The 10521-nt window shown below is 23.4% G+C and overlaps 1 protein-coding gene across 1 annotated transcript in view; it reads right to left on the reverse strand.

The window, feature by feature from the left end:
- LOC132923415 (autophagy-related protein 16-1) overlaps positions 1–7299 on the reverse strand; it is a 154966-nt gene extending 147667 nt beyond the window's left edge. The window contains exons 1-3 of the mRNA XM_060987397.1: positions 6783–7299; positions 6440–6692; positions 3788–3950 (exon numbers count right to left, since the gene is read on the reverse strand). Of these exons, the coding sequence (XP_060843380.1) occupies positions 3788–3950; positions 6440–6692; positions 6783–6867 (501 nt within the window). The 5' untranslated portion in view covers positions 6868–7299. The remainder of the gene's footprint in view (positions 1–3787; positions 3951–6439; positions 6693–6782) is intronic.
- Between the last annotated feature and the right edge of the window lie 3222 nt (positions 7300–10521).

Consider the following 10521-nt stretch of genomic DNA (forward strand, 5'->3'; position numbering starts at 1 on the left):
TTATTAATTGCATAATATAAATTATATATTTGAATAGTTTATAAAAAACCAACCTTAAGTTTTTTATAAATAAATGAATATTTTCTATATGTTTTTTTAAGAACTCCATTTTATTTAATATCCAATATAATATACATAGTACATTATCGTATGATAAATATTTAAAATGAAAATTTGATTAAAAATATAATGCTCAGAATTAATGAAATAAAGTTTATAGGTAAGTACCTAATAAACTGATAAACTACAATAACCTGATATAACATAATTTTTAATACAAGAAGTTTTTTTTTTTTTTTTATTGAAACATAATTTAATATATTTAAAATCTGTATTTACATGTTATACAAGAAGTTAAGAATATTATTTGAACAAAAATATTTTTTATGTAGATATTTGTATTCGAGCTTAGGTATATTGTACATAAATATTACAGAAGAAAATAATATATAATGTTCATGGCATATTGTATAATGTATCTACACAAAAAATTGCAATGTTCTTAGTGCAAAAATAAAATATTTTATGTAACTATAGAGACAAAAAAATAACCAAAAAACAAAGCAGTTAAAATTTGATTGAAAAACATGATATTATGAATGGATTTGAAGCTAGATTCAAATAACGCGAATTACTCATGAGTGAAAATTAGTGTAAACATTAAAACAAAAATTAAATTGCAATCTCATAATAAATAGTTTTACACGCATTATTTGTTATCCTATAGGCTATAGCTAATTATTAAATAGCAATTATAAAATGTAGAGGAAAAGTTAAATTCAAAAATGTTTTCGGCATCCATTAAAAAAAAAAAAAAATAATTTGTATTAATTTCAATGACACCGTTCTTCTTATTATTATTTAAAACAAAAACAATTTAGAATAATTTTAATGAGATAACAAAAGTTGATTCGATGATTATTTTTAAGATTAATACAATTCATAATAACATAATGATAAAACCATTCATTAGAAACACATTTTCATTAAACCGATCTATATAATTTTTCATTATTAAACCAAAATAAATAGTTATGATTATGTCTTAGTTGTTTGTATTTACATGTAAATCATTCACTCGCTGATTCTAGTTCTTAACTACAAAAATATACCAGAAAATCCTTTAAAGAAGGCTAAAGAGAAACAGGTATAAAAACCTAGTATAAAATAAAATTTTATAAAAATTTTTAAGTTTTATATTATAGTTTAATTTTTAAATTTTTAATTTTAATAAAATTTTAACGTAAAATGTGTTACTGCTGGCAATTTCATTTAACTTGGTCTTCATATTCATATAAATTACAATTTATCATAAATGCATAGTGTAATACATTTTTTTTATCATTTTATGATGTAAACGGCCATATACTATCATCGCTATTTGCTCTACAGTCGCATCTGTATATACATTAAATAAAATGTCTATTGTTTACACAAACCGAGACAAATTTTTACATATGAATGCAAACAAATATTATAATATATTGAAAATAATTAAACATGTACAAATGACGAGATGTAAAGGAATATAAATAGAACATAATTTTATAAATTGTATGTTGCTCGTCTATATGTTTTGGGGTTTAATAAAATAATCAAATGTCAGTAAAAATGATTTTAAACATGAAATTATAGTATTTAAGCATGTATAATAAAATAACGATGGAAGTACCAATATGTGAATATGTGATAGTTGAATTACATTTTTAGCTTAAACCTAACGTTTTTAACATACAATTATAATCTTATACTTGGATATTCCACATTAGTATTACTAGCTATATTTATGTGCAAAAAAAATAATAAAATAATTTACATAGTAATCGGTGAGAAAATTTAGGTATTACAGTAAAATAGATCCCGATTCCGCACAATAAAACTATCACCCATTAGTCATCATATAAAGTACCTATCTACCGCGTAGTTCTATATATCAGTTCATTATATTCTATAGCAGTCGTCTACAACCGGTGGGTCGTGACCCATTTTTGGGTCGCCTAAGCTTTAAAATTGGGTTGCGATAAGAAAAATAATTTTATAATTATTAAACTTAGAAAATTAATAAATGAAAATACCTACTAAAATGTAATTTTTATTTAGTCAGTTAGAAATGTTTTATAGTACTACTGTAAAGCATTAAGCAATTTTAGCTATTTTACAAAGCTTACGTAGGTCGCGAAAAATATAGGCCTAAAAAGTGGGTCACGAGTCCAAAAAGGTTGAAGACCACTGTTAGGGTTATTTATTAGGTACCTTTTAACTAAAGTAATGCTAGTAAATTATATACTGCACTACTATAATAATACATAACACCTGTGTCCTATATCATGTATATAATTTATTATACATATTAAAATAAAAAGAAAACGTAATCTATCTATTATAAAAATTATATATTAATTTTAAAATGACGTGAGAATAATTAATGATAAGACATAATCATTGTGGGATTTCTTAGAATAATGAGCGATAATATTATTAACATATAATTTTTAAAAAAATTGTAGGTATTCTAAAACAATATTAGGAACTTAGAAAAAAAAATTATATATAATACACATATAATACACACATACCTACAAATACCTATAATACCTACACACATAATTGTGTAGGTATTAATTCGTTTCCATAAAAACCATATAGGCAGGCAGTTGATAATCACCGACATAATATTTAAACATTTTAATTTACGGTAGGTACTTTATTATGTCATTCAACACGCGGTATACGTGAATCAAATGTATGTTTGTTTGTTTTAAGTTAAAAATAGGCTGAATGATTTCCTTTACACATTTATTTCGGATAATATTTACATTTATTCATTTGAAATGACGTAGTATCACGATGTAACACATTTTGTCAGGGTCATCTTTATACTTGTTTTCTTAAGTAAAAATCAAATAAAAATTTTGAATAAAAAATACTAAGTATTATGTTGTAATTCAACTGCATTTGAGCAACTGTAATAAAGTCTATTTTCACATAAAAATGTAATACTTTATGTCATATTTCCTGATTTATGATCAACTAGTTTTTTAAGAGTACATATTATTATACAGAGAGAACACAGAAACTACAACACATATAAATTTATACTCATATATAATATATTCCTTACTAACACTAAAACATGGGACTATAATAATTATTTGAACTGCCATTTAAATATTTTACAACTAAAAAATGTGCAATATATAAATAGAACTAGCTAATATAACTAATTATTATCACACTGTTGAATAAAAATGTAATTTTTACTGAAAATATTGTTTTATTATATGTAAGAAGAGTGCCTAGATATACTAGAACCTTAGATTTTAGAATAGTATTCATAAATAAGCAAATATGCTCTTTCTAATACTTCTGAATAGCCTTAAATAGTTCATTGTTTTTTATAATATAATACGTAAATAGTTATTATAAAATGTTTTTTTTTCACATGTATAACAAATAAATCATACAAATTTAATTTAATAAAATAGAATTAGGTACATTATTTAAATAGTATTAAATTACTTTTGTTATAAAGTTATGTTTGTAAAAGTAACAATTTTTAATAAATTGTTACTCAATAGGAATGGATAGTATTAGAAAAAAATTATAATTCTTATCAATTATACCTATGAATATAAAATCCAAATGTTCTAAATAAAAGAAATAGTATATAAAAATATAAAACAAATTTATTGAAATGTATTAGTTTAATTTAAATTTAAATTTACTAAATTACTAAATCTTAAAAAAATAATATATTAATAACTATAATATAATAATAAACAATTACTTGAAATGCCCGTAATTTTTCTTCAAGTTTAGTAAAAGCCAACTGCAGTGCTTGGTGTTCATCTTTGAGAACTTGATTTAATTGTTTTAGTTCAGAGTTATTTTTCTGGTATAAAGATATTTCAGCTCGCAAACTAGCAACTAACTTCATATGTTCAGTCAAACTGCAATCATAAAATATTACACAATTTTTAATGGTATAAATCATATAACAATTAAAAGTACTATAAAGAAACTTGTTTTTTTTCATAAAAATATTTGATAAATATACATTTTTAGAAACAATTGTACCATTATAATTTTAACTAAAAGTTAAACTTATACATACATAATATTGTAAATTAAATATAATTATATAAATATTTACAACTATATTATTAAAAATTTAACAACAAACTGAAAATATTAAAACACATTTTAAATTTAAACATTATTTTTAAATTTACCTTGACTTGGTCATCAAAACATAGTACTCAATTTATATAATGCAAATTTATAACGATAATAATTATATTAAAATTACTAAAAAATTTTTAACAACAGTATACAACAAATATAATATATTTTTAAGAGTATGTAAATGAATGAGAAGTTCTTGATTTTTAATTGAGTTATAACTAAAGAAGAAGTATGTGACTTTAAAATTATAAAAATATTTCTAAATTTGATAAAAATATATTGTGTAAAAATTTGATATATCAAAAGTAAATTTAAAAAAAAATCTTGATGTTAACAAATTAATAATTACTTTTTAATACTAATATTAAATTATTATAATAGCAGTAAAGTTATTATACTATTTTTTTAAGTATTTATCATTTTAGTTAAATACTAATTATTTTTAATCTCTAATTTCAATCTAAGTTAAATGGTATACTTAATAATTTATTTATGTGTCGATTAAATAATGTTTTTCTATAGAGTTTTATTTATAATATTTACAATATTTTTAATATGCTATATAAAATAAAACTACAAATGAATTAATTATAATAAATAAGTTATAATTAGAATATTTAACATATTTATGAATTTTCAATGTAAATTTATTTATATATAATTTCAATCTCCTGAGTTTCTCATGATTATTTAACAGAAAATATTATATTAAAAGTTACTGATAGAAAATTAATTTCTTAGTTTATATTTATAACATTGTATTTTGGTTTAATTTAACAGCGACATTAAACAAATTATATACCTAATGAAATATTAATTACAAATATTTAAAAAAAAATTTAAATAAATATAAAATGTTGCTTTAAAGTATCATCATATTAAAAACAAACAAATTTCTAAATATTTTAAAATTTAAAGTATACAGTTTCATTAAACCTATAAAAAAAAATTATCAACTATACATACAAAAATTTACAAAATATAAATAAAATTATATTTATATTATTTATACAGTTTTGAAAAATAAATAACTTAACTTTTTTCAAATTATAATTAACTAAAGAAATCTAAATTCTAAAAAATTATACAAAAATATCTCATACTTAAATGTATTAAATAAAATAGTACATAAATTATATTAGTGAAATGTTTCACAAGATTCTATAAAACCATACTTAAAATATTTTAAAAGATTATTCTTAAAACATAAATTTATTTAAAAATTGCTTTATTATTATGTAATAATAATTAATTAATATATTCACACCTTAAGTTTGCAATTTTAGTTTGATTTAATTTAAAAAAAAAAAAAAAAAAAATAGTTAAATAAGCAAAATATTTTCAATTTATTTGAACTAAAAACTTAGTTTTAACTAAATGAAGAATAATATTAACTACAATAACATTTGGTTTCCATAAATAAGAATTGTAATAAAATATTTATTATATAATATTTAAATTTAAATAAAGAACTATATAATTATAAACATAATTCTTATAATTATTAACAATCATAGAATATATCCACTGTTATAAAATAAAATAATAACCGTGAGCACTTTAAAATAATATTTGATTACAGAATTAACTTATATATATAATTAACTAACTTGACATTATACTTTGGAAAATTATTGAGTTTCTAATTTTTAAAGTTTTAAATAATAGTAGTATAGAATAAAACAAAATTTATAGAGTAATAGGTAGATAACTATTAAAATCAGTAAAATAAATTATTATGATAGTCTTGTATTATTTTTAAAAATATAAAATATGGCACTCAAATAAAAATACATTATATTATGACTGGTATATTGAAGGTAAATATCAATAACTTAGGTAGTTTTAAAAAAAAAAAAAATGTTTTTTATCATTAATTTAGACTTTTTTTTTTGTATTAACAGAAATTATTATTTAAATTAATTTTCAATCACCACTTATAGAACACTAGATATATTAAATTATAATATAAATTCTATAACATGAATTTAATATATTTTATGTTTACTAACTTAAATTATATTACACTAATTTAAGGACATAGTTACTATACATCAGTTAAAAACATCATATAAATATAGTTTTATAGCTACTATAATATCATCCTACTACTATAAAAAATAATTTAGATAAAATAATCTTCAATTAAAAACCAACTGTTAAGTTATAAAAATAAATTTCAGTTAGGTTAGACCAATATTTCAACTATCAGTTAATATTTCAGTATTGAATAATTTGATACACGATCACAGACCTGTGGTTTTTGCTTGCAAGTGTTTGCTCAGTCAATTGTAATTTTGCATTTAAATCTATAATCATTTGAGCATTTTCTCCACGTCTACGATGTAATTCAGTCAATTCTTCTTGTTGCACAAGCAATTTTTGTTCTAAAGCTGATATTTTTTCAGAGTAAACAAAATCACCACCAGTATTACCACGTATAATTTGAGATTCAAGCTGAATATTTTGTGCTCTTAACAAAAGTGAACTGTCATAGATTTTGTTATCTGAAAATGGCCAAAATGGCAAAAAAAAACATTAAAGAATTTTTGTTTATAACAATTGCAACAAAATCAAGTTAGAACTGGGAAACTCACAGAAATTGATCAAGTTTTGAAAGCTAGTTGTCTCCCTGGAGTTTCTGCTCTCCAATTGTTGGAATATGACTGCCTTCCAATCCATGACGGTCAGTATCCAATTCAAACAAAACCTTTTGTGCAAACCTCGATCAACGAGCAGCCACCGGACAAATAATTATGATAGAGACTATATCGTCCCAGCATCCGACCTAAACACGTCACCACCGCCTGTACATGGCGTATATCAATCCCGAAAACCCTGAACGTGGGAAATTAATGCTTTTGTAATTTAATCAATGTGTTGGATAGACAAAACGAAGCGATTTGCTAATTTAGTACGTTCTTTGACGTCGTCGTGTACTATCGTCGTTGAACGCGGCTGACCGAGGTCCTCGAAGATTTGTATAAATCTCGATAAATAATAATTAATAACGAATAATAACAATAATATTAGTAAAATAGTAACAGGTAGTGAACAATAATAATATTATTAAATTTTTGAAAAAAAAAAAAATGATAAATGATAAGAGCCGTTTGTGTCCGCGATGGCAGACCAGCCATAGGTACCGTGGATGGTCTACGGCGGTTTATACCGCGCACCGTTACCAACTGAGATAGTAACAGCAACGGCCAGTGCGCGCGATAACCTTCATCCGATCGATTTACCTTTTGTACAGTTACCGCGTTTACATGGCGTGATAACGCACTGCGCGACGCTATCTCAAAACGTGTTGCACAATGGCCAGTGGCCACAATACACAACGGCCAGCGGGTACTTCAATGAGTCTGCTATAATTAATACAATATATTGTAAAATAATATTATGATAGTATTATTATGTTATGTGTAGAATTTCACGAGTACCTCCTACTATCATACTGTAAATTTGTATTTGCGTTTTATTTTCTGTTACGACGTCGCGAATGCAATTTTTCTGTTCTCGCAGTTTGCGGAGAAGAACCGCGCGCCCCCGCCCATCGTTGTTTTTATAATATTACGATGTTGTGTTTGAAAAATAAAGTAGGTAGGTAAATATTTATTGATCATTAGTCTTTGACTTAATGATGTAGCCTATAGGGTTTAATATGTAGTTTCCCCCGCCAACGATTACGATTCTTTTGTTTCTTATCATCCGGCGATCGGAATATCTAAATAATCATTAAATATAAGTATGTATTATATTAATATTAATATTTAAAATGTAATGGTATTTATAGGTGTAGTAGAAACGCGTAACGTAAGTACGATTCACGTCGATAAGACATGAGAGTAATAATAATATTATTGTTTGATAAGTGATAGCCACCGGTTTTGGCATTAAGCCATCGTCGCGGATTACCTTCACATTATAAAACAAGTATCGAGTTTAATATTACTATTTTATTATACACAACACATTTCGTATATTTTACAACATGCGATACAATAATATACCACTCAAACGATAAAAAATGTAAACTGTAAAATCGGTATTATAAATAAGTTTACATCGTAATGTTTGAAAATTAATGTTGATATAATGTTCCGTTTTTTTTCTCACGTCAATCGTTAGTGATTTCCATAATTGGATTAATGAGTGGGCTGTCGAAATCTATATTAAAATCATACCGAACTTTTAACTAATAATAACTTATAATTATTATTATTATTTAATATGTATAAATTAATTTTGTGTTTTTTAAATTATTTTATTTTCACGGGTCGCATTAATTATTATAAACAGAGAACCATTAACCAATTTGTATTATTAATATAATTTATTCTTGTGAAAGTCATTTGATTTGTTCAATGCCATATTATTATCATGCGACATGAATGATGTCTACCCGCAAATTAACAAGTATTTTTTCCAAGTAAAACGTATTAGTATGAGACGAATTTTTATTTAAATAAATATTTTTATGTAGTTCGAATATCAAAAAGTTTATCATACAGTTGGATATGTTTCATAAAATTATGAATAAATTGGCATGCCTACATTTTATTTTAAATATTTTTAAATATTTTAGAATAAATAAATATTTTTAAATATTTCAGCAATAAAGTCATATTTTATACATAAATGTACTATTTTATGTTTGTTTTTTATCGATTCACAAACACGTGAGTAGGTAATTCTAACAATTACGACAATTCATGAAAATCAAAAATTTTAAAATATGTTCGTTGTTTCAAATTGTTTTCAATGCAATAAAATAAACAGCGATTTGGAATAATAAAAAAAAATGGTATTGGTGTATTTATTAGTTTAAAACACGATTTTCATCGCTATGGTAGTAAGGACTAAAATGTAAAATTATGTATTATTAGTATATGAAATACAAGAACCAAAGAAGTCAGTTACGGATTTATGTAGTTTTTAATATAAACGGTTAAGTTCTCGGCGTCCAGTAGCAAACTACACGTTTCAAACAATAGCCTTCATACATAAATCCAATTTTATTCAGTCATAATATAAAGGTAAGTACCTACTATACCTACTATTTAATATACGTATAAATAATACAAATTTTATCGCAATTGTTTAACGCGTGCCTAAGTACCCAACAACAGAATAAACTGCAACTTTTTTTCATATTTACACTATATGTATTACAATATGTACCTATAAACATTTCCCATATTATGACAGCGTAACACTGAAATATCATAGGTTATTCGGTATTCCTACGCAATTGTAAATTCGTAATATCCATATTAATATACCATATATACATTATATAATATATGTGTGTGCAAAATGAAACAACAATAAGTACCAAAGTGCTTACATAGTATATTATTATAGTTTAAACGACATTATACACTCCAAACAAGAGTGGTTTTATCTTGGCTTAAACCATGTACAAGATATGTGAGTGTGGACTACTGCAAATATTAATTCGTAATGTGTGACAAATATCCTATGTAAATTTAAAATAAAAATGTACTTTAAACGGACAGAACAGAAAAAAAATCATTAACTCTGTTTGAAACATTTTTAGCTGAATGTTATTGTACATAAACAGTTTTTTTTTAATTTTTGTATAGACCATTTTTTGTTTATTCCTCTTTACACATGTAACGTCAAATGTATTATAGTTATAACTGTTTTAAGTACTTATCGAACGGCGTATTGTATAGGCAATTTAGGGTCATTCAATTTTGTTATAATATGTAATATATTTTATATATTGTATAATATTGCGTTATCGGTTGTATGACTGCATATCGTATTAATTATTATTTTATCAATAAAAAATTCTATAACACAAGTAACTTGTAAGTCATTTATACAATTTATAATATTCCTTAAAACATTCAAAAAATGATTATTATTAAATATTCATTAGTGTCATCAACGGCCATTAGAAATAATACCAAAAAATGTAAAATGTTAAGCTTAAAATTAAAATAGTAGATTACATTATACACTATTACAGTTCATTGTTTTTTAGTAGACACAATTTTATGTAATTATATATATATATATCAAAGATGAGCAACTGGCAATCTGTGTATCTTTTTTTATCTGGCCCGTGGAAAATTTTTTAATTATTTTATAAAAATTTAAAGTTTATCTGTATTTTACTTTATTACTTATGTTTTTCGTGAAACGTAGATATTAATTCTTATCTAATATTGAACTGCCGCTAAATTATTAAATATCTAAATATATATTTATAGAGGTATAACTAACAAAGTTAATAGGTACCTACTTATCTTTTTTTATCAGTTTACTTGTATCCGTCGTTGTTGTGTCACGCTAACCGTTGAT

This window comes from Rhopalosiphum padi, chromosome 2, assembly GCF_020882245.1.
Source record: "Rhopalosiphum padi isolate XX-2018 chromosome 2, ASM2088224v1, whole genome shotgun sequence".
Classification (NCBI taxonomy): domain Eukaryota; kingdom Metazoa; phylum Arthropoda; class Insecta; order Hemiptera; family Aphididae; genus Rhopalosiphum; species Rhopalosiphum padi.